At 40.4% G+C, this 23,914-nt stretch overlaps 1 protein-coding gene across 1 annotated transcript in view; it reads right to left on the reverse strand.

The window, feature by feature from the left end:
- Positions 1-23,914, reverse strand: part of IFT88 (intraflagellar transport 88) — a 74,800-nt gene that overhangs the window by 27,660 nt on the left and 23,226 nt on the right. Inside the window, exons 10-16 of the mRNA XM_082675670.1 lie at positions 22,399-22,501; positions 21,216-21,330; positions 19,119-19,350; positions 18,081-18,151; positions 10,665-10,751; positions 5,392-5,491; positions 570-656 (exon numbers count right to left, since the gene is read on the reverse strand). Coding sequence (XP_082531796.1) covers positions 570-656; positions 5,392-5,491; positions 10,665-10,751; positions 18,081-18,151; positions 19,119-19,350; positions 21,216-21,330; positions 22,399-22,501 — 795 coding nt within the window. The remainder of the gene's footprint in view (positions 1-569; positions 657-5,391; positions 5,492-10,664; positions 10,752-18,080; positions 18,152-19,118; positions 19,351-21,215; positions 21,331-22,398; positions 22,502-23,914) is intronic.

The following is a 23,914-nucleotide window of genomic DNA, read 5'->3' on the forward strand; positions in this document are numbered from 1 at the left end:
ACCAGAGACGGGGCTTCAACAATTCACAGTTACTTCTCACAGTTCCGGAGGCTGGAGGTCGAAGACCAGGGGATCAGCAGGCCTGGTATCTGGTGAGGGCCCACGTCCACATCTGCAGATGGCCTCCTTGCTGTGTCCTCACAGGGCACAGGGCTCTGGTCCCCTTCTCCTCTAATAAAGGCACTAATCCCATCATGGGGGCTCCCCTCATGACCTCAGCTAACCCTAAGTCCCCACCTCCAAATACAGTCGCGTTGGGTGTTAGGGCTTCAAAGATGCATTTTGGGGAGACAACCATTCCGTCCATGGCATCTACCATCAAAGCTTAAACCTCTACAGAGACAACCACGCATTTTACCTCTAACCCTGATTCCCATCTGAGATCAGCTCCACAGGTCCTCCCTCTGTCCTCCTTCTGAGACGGCCTCGCGCTCACATGCACCACCCAAGCGGCCCGCAGACCAACCCAGCCGTGCTGTCCTTCTCCACCCCACTTCTCCAGAGCCCCTCCTTGGGCAGCAACCTAAAAATACCACAGTACCAACGTAGTCATGAAAAGCAGAACTCACCAAATAATACAGGAATGAGAGGTTGGTTGCAGCTGCACTCTTCACACTACTGTCCTTTTTTTCAAACATTTTTAAGGTCTCTACAGCCTAAAAATGAAATGTCTGCCAGTTATTACCTCTGTAATATGATAGCATTTAGGCTTCAGTTTGGGGACAAGACCAGGGAATGCAGAGGGGTGATTAGTGTGTTCAGGAAAACAGATGACAGATGAGAATTTCACTTGATTATCAGTACTTGTGAAAAAGAATTCTCAAAACTGGGATAGAAAGCAATTCTGGGAGCGTCACAAAGTGACCTGATACAGATCCAAATGTAACTACACTCTGAAGCCATGAGGAATTTAAAGCACGTTTTTACCCCCTGGCAAGTCTGAGATGCCCCGACATGGCAGGACACTTGGGATGCCAGGCTCCTTGCACGAGAGGTGGATGAGTTCTCCACCTAGAAGTTACTGAGAGGTACCAGAAACAGGAAAAAGACGTGGTTTTTCCTTCCTTCCTTTACGCTACATTTACTGAATAGAAAATGCTTGGCCGCTGGCTCCTGGGGAGCAGCTGTGTCCAAGCAAAGCCCTGCTCAGCTTCTGCAGGGGCCGCAGCTGCTGCTGCTGGACGCCCGTGCGGTCCGAGCCCTGCGCCGGTGGACGCCGTGCGGTCTGAGCCCTGTGCCGGTGGGCGCTGTGCGGTCCGAGCCCTGTGCCGGTGGACGCCGTGCGGTCCGAACCCTGGGTCGGTGGACGCCGTGTGGTCCGAGCCCTGTGCCGGTGGACGCCGTGCGGTCCGAACCCTGGGTTGGTGGACGCCGTGCGGTCCGAACCCTGAGCCGGTGGACGCAGTGCGGTCCGAGCCCTGAGCCGGGCCACCGAGCACTTGACTCCCCTGCGGCCAAGGGCAGGAGACCTGCACACGCGGTCGTAGCGCAGTAAAGAACTGCTCTCTTAAAGGGTCTTGATTACTCGAGAGAAAACTGTTGGAAGTTTCTAGACCATTAGTTTATAACCCCACAAAGTAAATTCTGGAAGAGAAAAACCCGAACGCCACACCGTCCATCTTGAGAGCCCCTTTCTCACTTTCTTTCTTGGAAGGCTCTTCCATAACAAGAAGCTCCTAAAACTTACCTGGAAGTGATTCCCTGCAGAAGCTACCTCACCAACCCTACCCAACCCCCAGCTCCTCTTCCGAGCCTCCAAGCTTTACAAGCTGCATTTCACATTGAATAAGAATTGAGATGTTTTTATCTTTACTTTCAGATTGTGTCACTATAAATGTATGTGCTAATTTAAAATATAAGGCAAGTGGGGACTTCCCTGGCGGTCCAGTGGTGAGGACTCCACGCTGTTGCTGCTGAGGGCGTGGGTTCAACCCCTGGTCAGGGAACTAAGATGCCACAAGCCGTGTGGCATGGCCAAAAATAATTAATTAATTAATTAAATATAAGGCACGTGAATAGGCATAACTCACATATCCACTGAATCCTCTGCCTCAAGTAGACTGCAGAGGGGAAGAAGGCTGCTCTCTGATATTTCTGACATCCATAAAGCAGAACCGAAGGCAAACTAACGACAATGGTAATTTTTTAAAAACAGAACGCTATCAGTTTATATCGCTGCTTTCAAAGCAGCTGTTCATATTACAGTCAAGGAAATGTGGGGGCTGGATCTTAAAATGCTGATATTTGTTAATCTGTGGCTCATCGATAACAATACTTTAAGACTACGTTTAACACCAAATCTATTCTCCCCACAAGATCGCTACGAATCCCTGGGGGCTTCCCTGGTGGCGCAGTGGTTAAGAATCCGCCTGCCAATGCAGGGGACACGGGTTCGAGCCCTGGTCTGGGAAGGTCCCACATGCCGCGGAGCAACTAAGCCCGTGAGCCACATCTGAGCCTGTGATCTAGAGCCCACGTGCTCCAACTACTGAAGCCCACGCGCCTAGAGCCCGTGCCCCACAACAAGAGAAGCCACCGCAATGAGAAGCCCCCACACACTGCAACAAAGAGTAGCCCCCGCTCATCGCAACTAAAGAAAGACCACACGCAGCAATGAGGACCCAACACAGCCAAAAATAAATTAATTAATTAACTAAAAAAAAAAAAAGAATAAAGTTGTGTAAAAAAAAAAAAAGATTGCTACGAATCCAAACAATACATAAAGAACAATGCAACCCAAAGCTATTACTCAGAAGAATTAACAAAAATATTTAGAACTTAAAACATTCATTTAAAAACATGGACAGAGTAAAAACATATTTCAAATTTTAAGCTTCTAAACTACAACTATCCTGAAAAGGCTAAATATTCTAATAAAAGGAACATTCTCAGGTATTTTTGGCTTTGAAATAGGCTGTTTTCATACTGTTCTTTACACATTCAATGAATGCATCTCTAATATTTCTGTTTTTAAAAGTAAAATAATGTAAATCAATTTATAAAGAAAACAGATAAAAGTTCACAATAAAATTTAGTTGTAAATGGCAAAACAAATAATGAAAATAAACACTGTTAGTTTGGGGTTTTTTCCCCAAGAAGAATTAGGAAAATAGACAAATCTCCGTTTGGGTTTTCTTTCCTGGCTGATTCCGTCCGCTACGGGCTTCAGCTTTCCTCTGGGTATGTCTGTCCACCACCACTGGCCTTCACCCCATCCACCTGTGGCTTTAGTGGAGTTCTTTCTCTGCTACAAAACAACACTATCACCACAAAAAACCATACTCTGAGATTCCAATTTCAGCATTTTTTTTTGAAAAACATTTACAACATTACGCCAAGTTGTAAGTGAAGCATCTTCGGGCTTCCCTGGTGGCACAGTGGTTAAGAATCCGCCTGCCAACGCAGGGTACGTGGGTTCGAGCCCCGGTCCGGGAAGATCCCACGTGGCACAGAGCAACTAAGCTCGTGTACCGCAACTACTGAGCCTGCGCTCTAGAGCTTGCGCGCCACAACTACTGAAGCCCGCACGCCTAGAGCCCGTGCTCCGCAACAAGAGAAGCCACCGCAATGAGAGCCGGTGCACCGCAAGGAAGAGTAGCCCCCGCTCGCCGCAACTAGAGAAAGCCCGCGTGCAGCAATGAAGACCCAATGCAGCCAAAAATAAATAAATAAATAAATAAAGCATCTTAATCAATGATCCTTATGAGTTAAGTCAATCCAATCCTTTTTAACCTAAAAGTGTTCCTTCCAAACTGCAACTGTGTTATACCTACCTCGTCATACTTACAATACACAACAAAAGAAACACAAAGTAAAAGCAGCGATGTAAAAGAAAGCAGAAGTTACATTTTTAAAACATCAGTAAAATAACTGATATTAAAATTGTATATAGGCAAACGGAACAAAGAATATTTTGAATGAGAACAGCTAGGAAAGCAGCAAACAATATGATTTGGGTTAAATGAATTTAAATATGAAAAAATTAGCGGGTTTATTCCTTAGTGAACACACCTTTAAAACATGGACGATAATACAGTGTTAAACCTTTCTAAAAAGACCATTTAAAAGTATCAACAGAAAACTCGGAAAACGGCTTTCTCTATTTTGTCATCTGTAACAGTACTTCTCACACAGACACGAACTTATTTTTCTTGGTCCACAGATGACTCCAGCAAGATAGCAAAGACCAATCTGTCTCACTTCACTTCTACTTTTCAGCATCCCAACAGGATCAGAGTTTCATCTGTGGCATTTTTAATGCCCAAGGGTGTGATGCTCAAATGGCAGAACAGACACAAAGATACCTAGAAAGTCTTTTTATGCTTTACAAACAATCATTAAGCACGCTGAAGCCATACACACCGTGGGCCAGCCGGTGTGCTGCCCTAGTCTTCACGACACAACAACGCCATGGGCACCGGGCTGCTTCCCCTTCGCTCACGTCCTCGGGGCAGATGCCCTTTTCCCTCCTCCCCGAAAAAGGGGTCAGTTACTTCTACTGTCTCCAGGAAAACAGAAGGTCTTAAATAGGAAGAAAGCCTGAAAACTGGCTCAGGAGAGCGTGGAGGAAAGACACTGGGGCTCCCTCTGGCCCTCACTCTCTGGGTCTAAACGCGGAAGAGCTGAGTTTTCTACATTGCAGGCATATATGCTACTAACCACTGGTTTTATAAACTAGGGTATCAAGTTTCATTCTCTATTCTCCTTTGTGATCCCCGCCCCCTTTTAAAAAGCTGTTCTTCTGTTCTCCTGTGAGGCAGACTGTGGAAGGGGAGCACCGTTCCACCCCACCCCAGGCGGCAGGACAGTGGTGGGACCAGTGACAGATTCCTTTCGTGCCCAACGCAACGTCAATGAGTAAACCAAACACGTAAAACAGATGCCAGGAGAGCTGCTCAGGCACCAGGCTGCTGCTCCGGCTCCTGGCCTCCCCCACTGCCCGTGTACGAACCCTGACTCTGAACAGCCTCTGAGCTTCAGGAAACACTTTGAAAACCTCTGGGGAAAGCTGACCTCTGGACTAGAATACGGTTTAGTCATTTAGCAGCCATGTTTTACATGGCAAGCGTTTATATTTTAAGAAACAGGACAGGGGAATTCCCTGGTGGTCCAGTGGTTAGGACTCCACGCTTCCACTGCAGGTGACATGGTTTCAATCCCTGGTCAGGGAACTAAGATCCCACATGCCGTGCGGCCAAAAAAAATGAAACAGGACAAACAGGTCAAAATTAAAACCATGATATATTAGAGGAAATTATGTTAAGGTAGAAATAAAAATATTATTCAACTTCAGAATAATCCCAGGTAACAGTAATCTAGAAAGGAGTTTCACAGTATTATCGCTTTGACCAGTTAACATTAACTTCCATCTAAACATTTTTTTAAACTTACTTGATTAAAGTCCTTTTGTCTCAGGTACATAATTGCTTTGTTTATTTCCAGATCATTTGCCAGCTCTACGTACTGAGAAGCTTTCACAACTTCAACACACCTATAAAGTAAAGCGTAAAAACGGTTATTTTATTTTGTTTTAATATATCTAGGTTTTCTTAACTGTGACTTTTCAAAAGTGTTTAAAAGTGCCCCTAGTGTTCTGTAGGACTGAGCACCTGACTCCTTCCAACACAGGCATTAAGTTACAGAGCTCTTCAGTTCCAAACCCGTTTTATCAGCCAATTCTTCATTAGCCTCTTGCCACGTCTAATTATTTATGGTATTTTAAATAAAATTCTCATTTTAAAATTAATAAAACAACTTCAGTTTGTAACAGGCAAAATCGTTTCTATATATTTTTTCATCTTAAATGCTCTGATGGTGAGAAAAATTCTACAGAACTTGAGAATATATTCAATTTTTTGTGTACAAACTTGAACAGACTTTCGTGGATCCGTTGCTCAGGGCACACAGAACATCTACTGTTACTAAACACCAGGCAATGTGCCAACTCCTGTAAGCATGAGCACACTGTCCTCACCACAGCCCTGAAAGACGGGCATTATCTCATGTCATAGATACAAAAATAAATCGCACAAGTAGAAAACTGCCAAGTAAGAACCTGAGCCCAATTTCTATTGCTACCAAAGCCCACTGCACCAAGACTAATGCTTTCGAAATTGAGGGTCATGACCTTTCAAATAACAGAAGAGAAAAGGTATCAAAGGGTTGTGCATAACAAGGGCAAGGCGGTGCTGCGTCGTTTTCTCACTGAGGGTCTGGTTCAAAGAGGTTTCAAAGCCACTGGCTTAGACAAATAATCTAAAAATACTGGGACTTCCCTGGCAGACCAGTGGTTAAGACTCCACGCTCCCAATTCAGGGGGCTGGAGTTCAATCCTTGGTCAGGGAACTAAATCCCGCATGCTGCAACTAACACCTGGCACAGCCAAATAAATAAATATATAATTTTTAAAAATAAAATTAAAAAATAAAATTATTAAAGCAAAAGATCCCTTTCTTCAAGCAGAACATTTTTTAAACCCTGATTTATAAAACAGTCCTTCTGCTTGGAGTGGTGAGAGAGGATGTGAAACCCAGCCTGTCAGGCCCCCCTGGAGGACCCTCTCAGCAAAGCAGCGTGGAGGGCTCCCCAAAATAAGGGGGAAACCCTCTATTCCACAACGCACGCAGCAAACAGTCACCGAATGTCTACAACGTGTGAGACGTTACGTCTGGTACAGGGCTACCAGGACACACAAAATACAGTTCTTGCCCTCGAGGGGAAGCAGACCTGTAAACTGAGTTAGGTGTAAGAACCGCAGTGAAGAAATACAGGAATGGAGGGGTGGAGACACTAGGAAAGGTATTCCAGACATGTCTGAGCTCGGTTTAAGGGAAAAGGATGAATCGATTTGACAAAATGGGAAGGGTGTTCCAGGAAGAGGGGCTCACAAACCCGAAGATGTGGAAGATTAGAAAAGTGGGAAATATTTAAGACGCTGACTCATTCCCTGAGCTGCCGTCAACAAATCAAGTGGCTCAAAGACAAAAGCATGATGCTCTTCCCCTCCTGTTCCCAAACAGGATTCTGCAAAAGGATTATGCCCCACAGAAAATTACTGGAGTCACTTTTTTTCTCAATTTTCTAAAGATGGAACAAAGCTCCCACCATGCTAGACAGACAGGATGCCTTAGAACCTTTGGGCTAATTATCCAGAAGAATCTATACAGGAAGGGCTGCCAACATCTCGGCCCTTGAGACACTCTTCCCTCTACTTACAACATCCTCCCTCCCTTCCCCCACTTTTATTCCTACTAATCCTTCAAGCCTCAGCCCAAATGTCACTTAATCTGGGGAGCCTTCCATGACACCATGACAACAAACTACAGTAGCATTAGCAATTGGGACTAAGAAATCACACAGCACACAATAAAACACAACTTGTTACATTAGTATAACATAGCACTCACAATGCTTTGTGATTGCTAATATAATTATCTGTCTACTTAGCTAATCAAGGAGATCTTAGGTGACAACCAACATTAGCTAAACTGTACATTTCTCGAAGGCAGATACTTTTTATCCTGAACTTCCAACTGGCCTGCAATAAACAATAAATTTTTTTTCTTGTTATATACAACACTGTAAGTCAACTATAATTCAATAAAATATTTTAAAAAAGAAATAATGGCTGAGAACTTCCCAAATCTGGGGAGAGATGTGGACATCCAAGTTCATGAAACTAAGAGACAACCCCAAAAGTTCAACTCAAAACAATTTTCTCTATGATACGTTGTAATAAAACTATCTAAAATCAAAGATAAAGAGAGAATTTTTAAATCAGCAAAAGAATCTGCCTGACAATGCAGGCCCTGGTCCTGGAAGATCCTACATGCCGTGGAACAACTAAGCCCATGAGCCACAACTACTGAGTCTGTGCTCTAGAACCTGCGAGCCACAACTACTGAAGCCTGTGAGCCTAGAGCCTGTGCTCCACAACAAAGAGAAGCCACCGCAATGAGAAGCCTGTGCATCATAATGAAGAGTAGCCCCCGCTTGCCACAACTAGAGAAAGCCCGCGCGCAGCAACAAAGACCCAACGCAGCTAAAAATAAAATAAATAAAATTTTAAAAAGTCTAATATGACAAAAGTAATTAGTTTTGATAAGTTAAAATGTTAAATTAGTGGAAAATTTCACTCAGACTGGTTGGCATTTTATAAATACTTAAAATTTCACTTACATACCAACTACTAGATTGCAAAGACACAACTATAATCATCTTCTTAAAAAGCTAAAAACATTAGAAAATTAAATGTATATGATTTAGTAAACATTAAGAGAATTCAAGTTAGATTTAGTAACAGTAAAACAACATTTACTATTCAGTATAATTAAAGATGAACAGAGTTCATTTACTGTGAGATGCTTGTCTCCCAAATCAAGGAGATCTTAAGGTTACAACCAACATTTGGTGTTCACAGAAAGGGATAGAGTGACTTGTACTATACATTGATCAAAACATATGTGGAGTACATGTACAGATACAGGGACATTTTAAGGAACTTGTTTATAAACTAGGCAAGCAACCAGTCAGGTAGAAAACCAGCCGTTTTAGAAAAACACATTGTATCTGAAATGGATGAAAAAACTGGAACTGTTTATCTGAAAAGAGAGAAAACTTTGAAGAAAGCCCTAACCGCACTATCAGCAATAACTGGCAGAGCCGCTGATTCCAAACAGTAGCAGGCACGCGCTGTTTCCCATTGCTGCCCCCATGAGGAGCGCCATCCTGGAAGCGTGAAAAGCGTGCTGGCTTATGAAGCAGGGAAAAGGAGGCTACAGTAAGAAAGTGACACGGAGCAGGGCGCTTCCTGCTCCACGTGAGGCTGGGGATCCCGGATGGGTAGCGAAGCGCTGAGCTGGGCAGCGGGAACCACTGACCGCCATCTCCGCCTGCAGACCTCCCCTCATACTCAACAACGACAAAGAACAGCCAGAGAAAAAGAACGTGCTCTTGGAAATGTAAAAGAAAACAATTAAATGGAATAGTTGAATGAGAAATTCAAAGAAGTCTCCGAGAAAGCAAAGCAGAACCAAAGTTGGAAAATATAAGAAAGATAAGTGACAAGGAAGTCCAAATCCAATTGATAGAAATTTATAACTGGAAAAGGAAGTAAATTAGCAGAGAAATAGTATAACATTTTCTCAAATTAAAGAAAACAGACTGCAAATTGAGGGGTCTATTGAGTGCTTAAGAAGAAAATAGAAAAAAAAAGACAAATTTAAACACATTATGAAATTTCAAAACAAAGCTACAGAGAAAATGATAAAAATTACCAGAAAGAAACTGCAGGTCACCTACAAATAGCAAGGATGAGACTAGCATCAGAATTCTAATCAGCAACAGTGCTAGTTAACAGTGAAGAAATGCTTTTTGAGTTCTAAGAGAAAACAAGTTACAACTTAGGGTATTATACCCGATCAAATAAATGATCAATCAAGAATGAGGACAGAATTAGACACTTACAGACATGCACAGACAGATCTTAGGGGGTTAATTCAGGAAGAAATCAAGGAAAAAATAAAGATGATGTTCAAAAAGAAAGAGGATCCAACATGGGAAAAAAATGAAGGTAAACCCCAAGATGACATTCAACGCCAGCCTAAGGGAACCAACGGCTTACAGAGACTGGGGCAGGGAGAGTTCCGAGAGGGAGAACTCCAAATAACCTAAGAGAAGCAAAGAGTGCAAGAGAAGACAGAGAGGTAACTGGAGACACCAGAAAAACAAACGTCATAGGCCAAATATGAAGCCTCCAGAACAAACTAAACCAGGGAGACAATGGATTCCATGGTGAGAATCTGGATCGTAATGAGGATATGGTAAAGAAAGCATACGTTACTTCCACCAAGAAGAAACATGAAAAGTAATTAGAAAACGGGAGCTGTAACTCTTCTGTACTTACTTGGTTTTCTAACCATGTACATGTATCTTGGATTTTAAAAATTCTGGTAGGGTACCACGCAGAACAGGTCACAGACTCACTCTATACTGGTTCGAAAAATCATAGAAAAGAGTTTCATGAAGGGCAACGTTGGATTCAATACAATGAAGAATTTTCTAACCCTTAGAGATGTTCAGAAATAAAGCAAATGATTTGAACACCATAAGAATCCAAGCAGAGGATAGATGGCACCTACATGGGATGCTATAAAGAGGATTCTCGTACCGGGTGGAAGAAACAAATTCAACTACTCATCCAAAAAATGACCTAAGATTTTTCCAGCTCTAAAAACCCTTCACTCCTATCTGGGAAATATATCCACAGACAATAGCCTTTTTAGGTGTGAGAGGTATTGCTCAGGATAAAAAGTTTAGTAGTACTGACAAATTTAAGGTAGAAAAAGGACATAATGAGAAAAGATAAAGTAAAAAGGAAGAGGGCACAGGCTGGAATTTATACAACGAAAGCAATTATGTACCCACATATCAAATGTAGCACACTTGCCTTAGTACTTAATTTACAAAATGACATGAACAATAAGAAAAATATGTTAGAACTTTTAGAGTGGCCTATACTAATCTTACCATATAATAGTATTTGCTTGATAAGTAGAAATCAATATTTGCAATTATTTACTTTTCTAATAACAAAATTTTAAATCAATAAAAGTATAAACTAGAAAACATCATGTCCATCCAGTTATACTGAATTTCTCTCTTACCAATCATAACCTACAGCAAAAGATGTTTCAATTACAGGAGCAATGAGTTTTGCAGCTGTCATGATGTATTTTTCTGCCATGGCTTTCCTATATCAAACAAACAAAAAATATTTAGAAATATGGTATAAAAAGAGTTTCGATTTATTTCTTAAAATGTAAGTGTAAACATTGTCTGGGCAGCTATGCTAGCAATCTGTTTACAAATCAGGTTGAAAACCACGACTGGGAAATGCGATCAGTAAGCCATGACTGCCCTTGGGGTCAGCAGTTCTTGGTCTGTGATCCATTCTGAGGAAAGAAGGAAAGAAAGAAAGTGGGGGAAGGGAGGGAGAAAGAAGGAAGGAGAGAGAGATACACAGGACTCTGCAGCTGAAGCTGCATAATCTGCACTGTCTGTGGAAATGAAAGGGTGAAAACTGCCACTACAGTGGTAAATACTAAAACTGAACTCCTACACGTCTCTATAGATTTGCCTAATCTTCACCTTTCATTTTATAAATGGAATCATAGAATATGTGGTCTTTTGTGACTGCCTTCTTTCACTTTATCACAATGTCCTCAAGGTTCATGTGTACTGTAGCATATGTCAATATTTCATTCATTTGAGGGCTAAATAATATTCCATTGCATGGATGGAGCATATATTTTTTACCCATTCATCAGTTGTGGACATTTGGGTTGTTTCCACTTTCTGGATACGAATAATGCTATGAATATTCCTGTATAACTTATTATGCTATTATGTGGATGTATGCTCTAATTTCTTTGGGGTATGTATCTAGGAGACAAATTGCTGAGTCATATGTTGTTTAAGAAGAACTTCCAGACTTTCCCAGAGCGGCTGTACCAGTTTACATTCCCGCCATCAGCATACAGGGTTTCAGCTTCTCCACATCTGCATCAACACTTACTGTCTGTCTTTTGATTCAGTCGCACTAGTGGGTGTGAAGTGCTGCCTCACTGCGGTTTTGAGTTGCACGTCCCTAGTGAATACTGAAGTTCAGCATCTTTTCATGTGCTTATTGCCATCTGAATATGTTTTGAAACAGTGTCTATTCATAGCCTTTGTACATTTTTAATTAGGTTTTGGCGTTTTTATTATTGAGTTGGAAGAGTTCTTCTACCTACTGGAGAAGTAGGCCCCTTCTTGGATACATGGCTTGCAAATATTTTCTCCCATTCGTTAGGTTGTTTCCACATCCTTTTTTTTTTTTTTGGTGGTACGCGGGCCTCTCACTGCTGTGGCCTCTCCTGCCGCGGAGCACAGGCTCCGGACGCGCAGGCCCAGCGGCCATGGCCCACGGGCCCAGCCGCTCCGCGGCATGTGGGATCTTCCCGGACCGGGGCACGAACCCGCGTCCCCTGCATCGGCAGGCGGACTCCCAACCACTGCGCCACCAGGGAAGCCCTATGATCCATTTTGAAGTAATTTTTCTGTATGGTGTGAGAGAGAAGTCCAACTTCATTCTTTTGCATGAGCATATTCAATCGTTCCAGCACCATTTGCTGAAGACTATCCTTTCCCCATGGAATTGTCCTGACAGTTTTACTGACTATAAACGGAAAAGTTTATTTCTGGACTCTCAATTCCATCCCATTGCCTTTTATGTATGTCTTTATGCTTCTAACATAAAGTATTATCACACTGTCTTAATTAGTGTCGCCTTGTAGCTTGAGTCCTCGAACTCTTCTATTCTTTCTCAACACTGTTTTGGCTGTTCTGGACTCCTTACATTTCCATATGAAGTTTAGGATCACCTTGTCACTTTCTGCAAAAACACTACTGGGATTCTGATAGGGGTTACACTGAATCTGTAATCTGGGGGGCACGGCCATCTTAGCAATACTAAGTGCCTATCCATAAACATGTGATCTCTTTCCACTTATTTAGCATTTCTTCCAATGATGTTTTACAATTCTCAGAGTACAAGTTTTGCATTTCATTTGTTAAATTTATTCCTAATAAATTATTTTTTATGCTACTGTTAAATGTAATTGTTGATTTCATTTTCAGATAGCTCACTAGCACTGTGTACCACACTTCTCTAGTATTCTGTTGATTCTTGCATGTTTATCTTTTACTCTGGAACCTTGCTGAACTCGTTTATCAGTGGTAAATTTTTTTAGTGCATTCCTTAGGACCTTCTATATACAAGATCATGTGATCTTCAGAGGTAAGTTTTACTTCTCTCCAATCTGGATAAGTCTTTTACTTTTCTTTCTGTCTTTCACCATTAAGTATTATAATGCGAAACTGTGGGGTTTTCATAGATGTCCTTTATCAGATGGAGCAACCTCCTTTCTACTCCTAGCTTTTGTTGAAGTTCTTTTTGTTTGTTTGTTAAACAAAATCCAATATGGATTTTGGATTTTGTTCCCCCCCAGTTTTCCCTGTTTTTTTTTTTTTTTGGTTTACTGAGATGATCACGTGGCTTTTGTCCTTTGTTCTACTGATATCCTGTATCATATTAATTGAATTTTAGATGGTAAACCATTCTTGTAGCCTTGGGATAAATCCAAATTAGTCATGGTACATAATTCTTTTCCTATTGTGTTAGTATTGTTGGTTTGCAAATATTTTCTTGAGAACTTTTAATCTATAGTCATAAGATATTTTTCTGTAGTTTTCTGTCTCTTCTGTTTTATTTTGGTATCAGAGTAATACTAGTTCATAAAATGAACTATTTTCTGGAAGAGACTGTATAGAAATGATGTTTATTCTTTAAACATTTTCTAGAATTCTCTACTAAAACCATATAGGCCTGGAGATTTGCCTTATAAATTCAATTTCCTTAACATTCAAAGGGCTATTCAAACGATCTATTTCATATTAACTGAGTTGTGGTAGTTTGTGTTTTTTAAGAAAGTGGCCCATTTTGTCTAAGTTTCAAATTAATGTGTACAGGGTTGTCTGTAGTATTTCCTTAATATCTTTTTGATGTATGCAGGGTCTGTAGTGATAGCTACTATTTTGTTCCTAATACTAGTATTTTGGGTCTTCTCTCTTTTACCTTCATCAGTCTTGTTAGAAGTTTGTTAACTTTACTGATCTATTCAAAGAATCAGCTGTTTCACTGATGTTCTGTATTGTTTCTCTCTTCAGTGCCAATGATTTCTGTTCTTTTATTATTTCTTTCCTTCTGCTTCTTTTGGGTTGACTTTGCTCTTCTTTTTCTAGGTTCTTTATTTTTTAATTGAGGTATAGTTGATGTACATTATATATATATAAAATATATAATACTTGAAAAATATTTATATATATAAAATCCCTGAAACTTATAAGTTTCAGGTGTACAACATAGTGATTCACAATTTTTAAAGGTTATATTCCATTTATAGTTACAAAATATTGGCTATATTCCCTGTGCTGTACAATACATCCTTACAGCTTAATTATTTTATACTTTTTCTAGGTTCTTAAGCTGGGAGCTTAGGTTATTGATTTAAGACTTTCCCATTGTCATTCTAATTGCTTTTCCCTTATGGGTTGTTTTCTCTGCCTCCTTACAAGACTTTGTGATTTTAGGGACTTCCCTTTTGGCCCAGAGTTTGAGACTCCACACTCCCAAGGCAGGGGGCCTGGGTTCAATCCCTGGTCAGGGAACTAGATCCCACATGCCGCAACTGAGAGTTCGCATGCCACAACTAAGGAGCTGGCGAGCCTCAAAGAAGATAGAAGATTCTGCATGCCACAACTAAGTCCTGGCACAGCCAAATAAATAAAATAAATATTTTAAGAAAAAAAGACTTCGTGTTTTTAATTTTCAGAAGTTTAATCATGATATATCATGACATGGATTTTCTTGGGTTTATCCTCCTTGGGATTTCTTCAGCTCCTTGTACTGTAAGTTTATTTTCCTTGCCAAATTTAGGAAGTTATCAGCTATTATTTCTTTAGCCTAATCCCCTTCATCTCTCCTTCCCAGATTTGATGACACAAATGTTGGTTCTTCTGTAATAGTCCCAGAGATCCCTGAGGCTCTGGTTGTTTTGGTTTTCGGTCTATTTTCTCTATTTGTTCAGATTAGATAATTTCCATTTTCTCTTCCAGTCACCAAATCTCTCCTGGCTCCCCTTCATTCTCCTGTTGAGTCCCTCCACTGAGCTTTCCATTTCAGCTGTTATATTCTTCGGTTCTAAAATTTCCATTTGGTTTTTCTTTATATCGTTTCTTTGCTGAGACTCTATTTCTTTTCTGAGGCTATTCTGTCATTTGTTTTAAGTGTGTTCATAATTGCTTGTTGAAGCATTTTTATCATGATTGCTTTAAAATTTGTCAGATAATTCTAACATCTCTGTCATCTCAGTGTTGGCATCTATGGACTATCTTTTTTCACTGTTTGAGATATTCCTGGTTCTTGGTATGACGAGTGATTTTTGATCAAAACTTGGACATTCCCTGGTGGTCCAGTGGTTAGGATTCCAGGCTTTCACTGCCGTGGCCCAGGTTCAATCCCTGGTCAGGGAATTGAGACCCCCTGCAAGCCACGGCACAGCCAAAAAGAAGCTTGGACATTTTTACATTATGAGACTGAATTTTAGAAGATGTGGTATATATACACAATGGAATATTACTCAGCCATAAAAAAAGAATGAAATAATGCCATTTGCAGCAACGTGGGTGGACCTAGAGATGATCATACTAAGTGAAGTAAGTCAGACAAAGACAAATATCATACAATATTACTTCTACATGGAATCTAAAAAAATGATACAAATGAACTTACTTACAAAACAGAAACAGACTCACAGGCATAGAAAATAAACTTATGGTTACCAAAGGGGAAGGGGGGGTGATAAACTAGGAGTTTGGGATTAAAATATACACAATACTATATATAAAATAGATAACCGGGACTTCCCTGGTGGTGCAGCAGTTAAGAATCCACCTGCCAATGCAGGGGACACCGGTTCAATCCCCGGTCCGGGAAGATCCCACATGCCGTGGATCAACTAAGTCCGTGCGCCACAACTACTGAGCCTGGGCTCTAGAGCCCGTGAGCCACAACTACTGAGCCTGCATGCCACAACTACTGAAGCCCATGTGCCTAGAGCCCGTGCTCCGCAACAAGAGAAGCAATCACCAATGGGAAGCCCGCGCACCAACAGGAACCTACTGCATAGCACAGAGAACTATACTCAGTATCTTGTAATAACCTATGGAAAAGAATCTAAAATAAATATATATATAGTAAATCAACTACATTTCAATAAAAAAGTAAAAATAAAATAATGTTCATTCAGGCTCTTCAATACTACTTTCACCCTGATTCTGAAGATTTGGGCAAGTGATGTATTTTTATTTTGTTATTTATTTTTAAAAATTATTTATTTTATTTTTGGCTGCATTGGGTCTTCGTTGCTGCGCGTGCATGTGGGCTTTCTCTAGTTGTGGCGAGCGGGGGCTACTCTTAGTTGTGGTGTGCAGGCTTCTCACTGCGGTGGCTTCTCTTGTGGCGGAGCACAGGCTCCAGGTGCACGAGCTTCAGTAGCTGTGGCACACGTGGGCTCAGTAATTGTGGCTCGCGTGCTCTAGAGTGCAGGCTCAGTAGTTGTGGTGCACGGGCTTAGTTGCTCCGCGGCATGTGGGATCTTCCCGGACCAGAGCTCGAACCCGTGTCCCCTGCATTGGCAGGTGGATTCTTAACCGTTGCGCCACCAGGGAAGCCCCAAGTGATGTACTTTAAAGAGCTGAATGTTTTTGTATTTTATTGTGAAAAAAAGAAAAGTGACGTAGAAAAAAAAGACTGAATTTTATTTAAATCTTCTGTTTTAGCTGTCTTTCCTGACACCACTGCAGCAGGGAAAGAAGAGACACCACCGCATCACAAGCCAGATAAGGGGAGAAGCCCATATTCCCCGCACAGCCTGCTTTGACACCTACGTGGGAAGAGGTCCTTGCTTCTGCTGGGTGGGATGGGAGTCCCTGCATCCCCCGGTCCCTACTGACACCATGGTGGGATGGTCTTGTTATGGCTGAGTGATGACTGAGGCCCTGATTCCCCACTGCCCCTCTGACACCAGGCAGGAGGGAGGGTCAAGAGCGCCCTGTTACTGCTGGGTAGGGTGGAGTTCCAGGCTCCCCACGTGCTGTCCACTACACCACAGAGTCAGAGTGGCAGGGCTCCATGAGGGCCTTGGGGGTTAAAGTCCTGCTCCCTACTTGGTCTGCTGGGGTACTGAGTGTCTCCTTACAGCCCTGGGAGTTGGCTGTTGCTGGCATGTGTGGGGATGGGACCACAGCTCTTTTCTGTGCATCTGTCTGAAAGTTTTCTGTCTTGCTAGCCTACCCCTTACCTTGTCCTCTGGCTTTTCTTAGAGCCTTTTTTAAAAATGCAGCCCCTGGCTCTCTGACTGCCAGCTTCTTCAGCTCCAAGTCTGAGCAATGTGAGGGGAATCACTGCCATGCTGTTCCTCAAGCCCCCGGGTCCCTTGATGATTTGCCCTCTTGTCTCTACCTTTCTTCTCATTTTGTTGTACATACAATTTCTGGGGTTTTAATTTGTACTCAGAAGTGTAAGTTTAATTTTTACTGTTAAACTAAATCCTAAAGATTAAGGGCCCTCCATCCACACAATGGAATATTATTCAGCCTTAAAAAGGAAGGAAATCCTGTCACCGGCTACACCGTGGATGAAAAGTGAGTCACAGACAGACAGTACCGTGATTCCACTTCCATGAGGTCCCTAGAGCAGGTCACATTCATAGACAGAAAGCAGAGTGGTGGCTGCCAGGGGCTGGGGGAGGGGGATGGGAGTTGTTTAGTGGGTACAGAGCTGCAGTTTGGAAGATAAAAAGAGTTCTGGAGACTGGCTACAAATCAATGTGAATGCACCTACCACTACCTTTGAAATGAAGAATTACATATCTTGGTTAAGATAAATTTTATGTTATGTGTATTTTATCACAATTAAAAAAAAACAAACTAAGAGCCCTCTGTGATGTGATATAACTTCTAAGATACCTGTTGCATATTCAATAAATATTAGAAGGTACAAGCCATACTTGACAGAGACTAGGTACCATATCAGAGAAAGGAAAAAATGAAATAAATAATTTTGTCTTTGGGAGTTGAAATTTATTTGGGGGGCATGATAAAAATACAGAGAGATATAAATTTTTGAACAAAGGTAATATGAACAAAGTTCTAATATTGCACCAGAGGCAGAGGGAAAGCAAATTACAGAGAAATAGAGTAACTGAGTAATAATAATTGGGATTAGCATGAGGACTGAGATTATATTGAAGGAGAAAAAAGAATCTGGTGGAATATAGAAATGGTGAAACGACAGCACTATTCAAGAAATATACTGAATACAACAAGTTTTGAAAGAAATAATCAGAATGCACATTCAACTCTTACAGAAGTTAAGACTACATTATTAAGTTTTAATCATGAAGTGCCCAAAATATTACCTTTCACGTTCCATTTGCCTTAGATGATCATTTTTTATAGCTTCAATCACTAAATTAGTATGTGGGTCATCCTGGGGGAAAAAAATGAGTGATTCAGAAGTAAGAATCAAGAACTAGATTTCTAATCAACCTCACCCCTAGGCTAGCTGTATAAAATGGAGAATATATTAATCTTTCTAAACTATTTTCCCTTATGTAAACTTTTTCTTCTTACTTCTGATTACCTATCACATTCTCCACCGAACTAACATAGATTCTAGCAGCTGATACAAGGTCAGGCTGGAAAGAATAGGGCCAAGTACACAGAAGCTGTGGTTGTTAGTACAAATGTGTGATATTATAAATTCTTAACTCAAATATAAATGCTTTAATGATCATCAATTACTTAGTATGATCCATATTGCTACTTCCTACTGAAAACATAGATGATTTCTTTCACAACATGTATGACTTTTTCTCAATATGGAAGTTATATATAATAGTTAACATCTACCCAGCACTTACTATGTTCCAGGTACTATTTTAAGCATTTCACATGCATTACCTCATTTAATCCTTACAACCCTACATGGTAGGTTGTTCTAATTAGTGCTATTTTAAATATAGAGGAACAAGGAGAGTTAAGTACTGAGTAGTGGGGCCAGCCACTATGCTGCGACACCCTTACACCCTATCAGGAAGACCTATTAGGTTCAATTTATGAAACTGACATTACTATACATTGTGATGTATCAACACAGGCAAGTGCACAGGGTACGACTCCATATAAAATAACATTAAAGAATGACAATTTTTCCTAAGATTCTCCTTTTTGTTTTTTTGACTAAAATTGTGCAGTCTGTTTTAACCACAATCTCTAGCCCTATTTCAATAGCCCTGGTGTCGACCTAATTTAAATAACAAATGAAAATGATAAAACACATTAATACAGGGCTGGGAGAAACCTGAAATGTCATCCACTCCAACTTTCTCATTTCTGGAGACAGAAAAGCACAGGTAATTAGGAGCTGGCTATGTAACAGTCTTCCTCATACTCACATTTGGTGAAATGTATTTACCATCTTCATCAGTTTCTAATGGAACAGCAATCAGCTTTTGGAATGCCTTCTTCATTTTTTCTCGATCTCCAACAGCAAAGTAACTAAGAATTAGGTTGAAGCCTGCCTTCAGGTTTGGTGCCACACTCATTATGTGCTCAAATGAATTAATGGCATCTGAATACTGCCCAGTTTTAATAAATGTAACTCCAATGTTCTGCATAATTTTAATCCTAGAGAAAAATAAACATGGATTTGCTTTAAAGGTCTGAACTCCCTAGTATGGCAATCAAGACATTCCACAAATAATTTCCTTCTTTTCTTTCCCACTTTACTTCTTTTTTGTTTTGTTTTGTTAAAGCTATATTGATGTTTACTTTACACATCATAAAATTCACTTATTTTAAGTGTATGATTCAATAATTATTGCTATATTAACACAGTTGTGGAACCAAAACCACATTCCTACTTTGTCATTTCCATCACCCCAAAAAGAACCTGTGCCCACCTGCAGTCATTCCTCGATCCCACCTGTAGCCCCAGGCAAACACTAATTTACATTCTGGCTCTCTGGATTTGCCTTTCTAGACATTGTACATAAATGGAGTTACAATACGTGATATTTTGTGTCTGGCTTCATTCAATTAGCATAACCTTTTTGAGGTTCCTCCATATTACAGCATATAAGAGTACTTCATTCCTTTTTTATTGCTGAATAGTATTCTATTGTATGGCTATACCACATTTTATTTATCCATTGACTACTTGATGGACATTTGGATGGCTTCTACTTTTTGGCTATTATGAATAATGCTGCTATAAACATTCACGTACAATACTTTGTGATAACACATGTTTTCATTTCTCTTGGGTATATACCTAGGAATGGAATTGGTCATATGGTAAATTTGTGTTTAACTTTTAAAAAAAAGCAACCTAATTATTTTCCAAAGTGTCTGGGCCATTTTATATCCCCAACGTATGAGGATTCCAATTTCTCTACATCTTCCTCAACACTAATTATTGTCCATATTTGATTATAGCCATTCTAATGAATGTGATCCCACCTTATTTCTAACCACTCCTCAATATAACCCCATTTGAACTAAATCCTTTTACTCCTAGTTCTCTGATCAGATCACAGTATTTCCCGGACTTTTCTCACAGTGCTCCCTTTGTCGGGAATGTTACCCCTTCGCTTGTCTTCACTTTAGTAAGCAATCCAAGTATACCTCCTTTCGTTAAGCCTTTCTTGACCTTTCTTGTTCTCAATAATTATTCCTTCAACTTAATTACTATACTATCTCTTGATTATGGACTGTTAAGCACTTAACATATACTATATAATATTATTATCTTTTTCTAAAATGCTCAAATTCTTGGCCTCACCTGGGTTAAAAGTACCTCAAGGGCATTGTGTTCCGTAAGTTAGATATTTGCTGATGATAATGAGATATCATGCATAATTTGAAAACAAACTATTGTGAAAAGTGGTATTTACAAAGAAATTAACTTTCACAGAGGCTTTGTACTGTGCCTAGGAGAAATTATGACCAGTGAGTATCCTGGTACCTTCCTATGTTCCCATAGTTATAACCAGACCATAAGGTAGTCTACTGTTTCTGCTCCTGAAATACTGTAAGAACAGGAAACATCCCAGCATCCCCCTCTTCCCCCCTCTTCTAAGATTCAACAGTAACCCTTCCTCTCACGCTTCCCTTCTCAAGCTGTAGTAAGAATGTAAGGAGGTCTTGATTTCCAGTCTTGCATTCTGGAGTCTGGTATGTTCTAAAGAACCGCTGTTTGATTTGGTGTTGGCAGTAAGCTGTATTCTGGCGCTAATTGCCCGCAGCGTTATTCCCTATATAGGCCCATTAGCTTAGTTTTACTCCAACTGATCACATATTATGCCTTCAACCTTTAACTTCCATCACACAAATGCATGCAGGTAGTCACAAGGGGACAGACCAAAGTACTACAGCTACAACAAGAATCTAACACCTCTCATGTACAGATACCATAAAGCACTCAGCCCACTGGCAACGCGTCAAGAGTGACCTTGTTTCTGAAGAACGACACTTAAATTCTACACACTTACCTCATTTCTTTATGGACACTTGGAATTTGATCTAAGGCCATTCGGTAGAATTTAATGGCTTTGGAATAATTTCTTTGCTTTAAATAAATATTTCCCATATTCACTTTCAACCGTCCTAATTGAAAAAAATTTAATGAATATATAATATCCTACTTTGTTCACTTTTTCTATGATATTTTAGATGACCTTAATTTATATTTTTTGAAGGTCTTCTCAACTTATGAAGCTTCAGACATTAACTAAATTTCTCACTTTAAAACAGTTATACTATTTTCATGTATGTGCACACTAAACTTCTGCAAGGAATTGGAACTTAAGACAGATGGATTCCTGGAAACATGGCTAGAAAACAAGAGTGACATTATAAAACTGGAGTTCTGTTCTTCTAAGAAAACATGGGACTTAAAAAGTATTAGATAATTCAAAATTAGACCTTCTTTTGGGCGTTATTCCAGCATCTCCCAGAGCTGCAAGATGTACAGTTTATCCTTTTTTCCCCACATTTTCTACGGTAAGCATTTATGAATTGGTGAGAAAAAGTGTTTCTACAAAACTTGAGACTCAACTCAAATGCAACATCCACTCAGAAAGCTTGTCTAGACTTTCCAACTCGTACTCAAGTGACCCCACACCTCTTTTCACCAGGACCTGGGGGTCTGAGGTAACGGTCAGCTCTCCATAGTCCTGACCCTTCTCCACTCTGCAGGGCCCACCCCACGGCGCAGGATGAAGAAGCCTGGAGCTCAGGAACAAAAAGAGTACACTTACCCGGTTTAAACTATATGATGTAATAGTTTAATAAAATATTAAAGAAAATGATATTCTGATACACTTTAATACTGAGACCAAAAAATTACACAATATAAATGCTAAATATAAACAAAGGTCTCTTGTGGATAATTATACAAGGGAAAGCATGTTCTGTAGGTTGCCCTGGCTCATTCTACCTGTGATACAGAATACTGTTTTCATTTACTGTTAGGCAATGTATCTTATACCAACTGTATTTCTTCATTTGTATTTGTGTGAATTTTCATATCTTTAAGCAGGGCACCTCTATCATAAATATGAATTTGCTCAGAGTACAGATCATTTCATTATAAGAAAGCATAAAATGAGGAAATGGTAAATTAACGGTACAAAAGAACTATACTTATTGGAAAAACTGACTATACACACTTACCTGCATTGCTAAACATCTTATTTTTCACTATAACTTGATAGGTGTTTAGTGCTTCAGGATACATTTCATTAGCTGAATACTGACTGGCCAAGTTGAAAAGAACCTAAGGAAAAAATATTGCAAAGAGACACATAATGATCATTTTAGGTCCCTTTTGCCTATAATCTTTCTAGAGATTAAAACACTATAACAAAGTTAGATGCTTCTATCAAGATTCCCAACCCATTAAGCAATGAAGTACACAGAGAACACCTTGCATTCCAATATGAACCAGAACATTAAGACAGGTGGGAGCTTCCCTGGTGGCACAGTGGTTAAGAATCCTCCTGCCAATGCAGGGGACACAGGTTCGAGCCCTGGTCTGGGAAGATCCCACATGCCACGAAGCAACTAAGCCCGTGCGCCACAACTACTGAGCCTGCGCTCTAGAGCCCACGAGCCACAACTACTGAGCTCGTGTGCCGCAACTACTGAAGCCCGCGCACCTAGAGCCCGTGCTCCGCAACAAGAGAAGCCACCACAATGAGAAGCCTGCACACTGCAACAAAGAGTAGCCCCTGCTCACCGAAACTAGAGAAAGCCCACGTGCAGCAACAAAGACCCAATGCAGCCAAAAATAAAAAATTAAATAAATTTATAAAAAAAAGACAGGTGGAGCTTTCCTCTAAATTTCACCTAATTTTCCATGTATTCTTTCTAATTAATGGATTTGCTATCTTTTAATCTCAGGAAGATCCACAAAGAATAAATGTGTATTATTACTATAGCTGGTAATAAAAGGAATAAGGAAGAGAGTGGACCAAACTCTCTTTGTAAATATAAATTAAACATCATGTGGAATACCTTAAACCTTAATTTGTACAGTATTGCTGCTCTACGTGCAAATTTATAATTTAAATCATTAAGTTACAGTAAATTATGTTCCTAAAGGAAAAAAAATAATCATCACAAATTATTCCCAAATCTAAAGACTCCATGGAATTTAAAAATATTAGCTATAAAAAAAATATTAGCTATAAATAGTAAACATATAAAAATTCTTCTTGGGCTTCCCTAGTGGCGCAGTGGTTGAGAGTCCGCCTGCCGATGCAGGGGACACGGGTTCGTGCCCTGGTTCGGGAAGATCCCACATGCCGCGGAGCGGCTGGGCCCGTGAGCCATGGCCGCTGAGCCTGCGCATCTGGAGCCTTGCTCCGCAATGGGAGAGGCCACAGCACTGAGAGGCCCGTGTACCGCAAAAAAAAAAAAAAAAAAAAATTCTTCTAAGTTCTAACGTCCTTTTTTCCACTTGTTTAGCATACGAAGACTTTTCCTACTGAAAACATACCCTTTTAAACAGCAGTATAAATATCAAAGCAGTGTCTTTTCAGAATTGAATAAATTTTGCTAGAAATTAGCTGGTTTTTTCCCCCTACTCTCCTCACAGAACATTATCTTATTCACCTAGTTTGAAGTTCTCTAAAATCACAGACCAAAAAGTCCACATTAGAATCTCGTTATCGGAACCTCCCTGGTG

Source organism: Grampus griseus (genome assembly GCF_964374135.1).
Source record: "Grampus griseus genome assembly, chromosome: 18".
NCBI classification, from domain to species: Eukaryota; Metazoa; Chordata; class Mammalia; order Artiodactyla; family Delphinidae; genus Grampus; species Grampus griseus.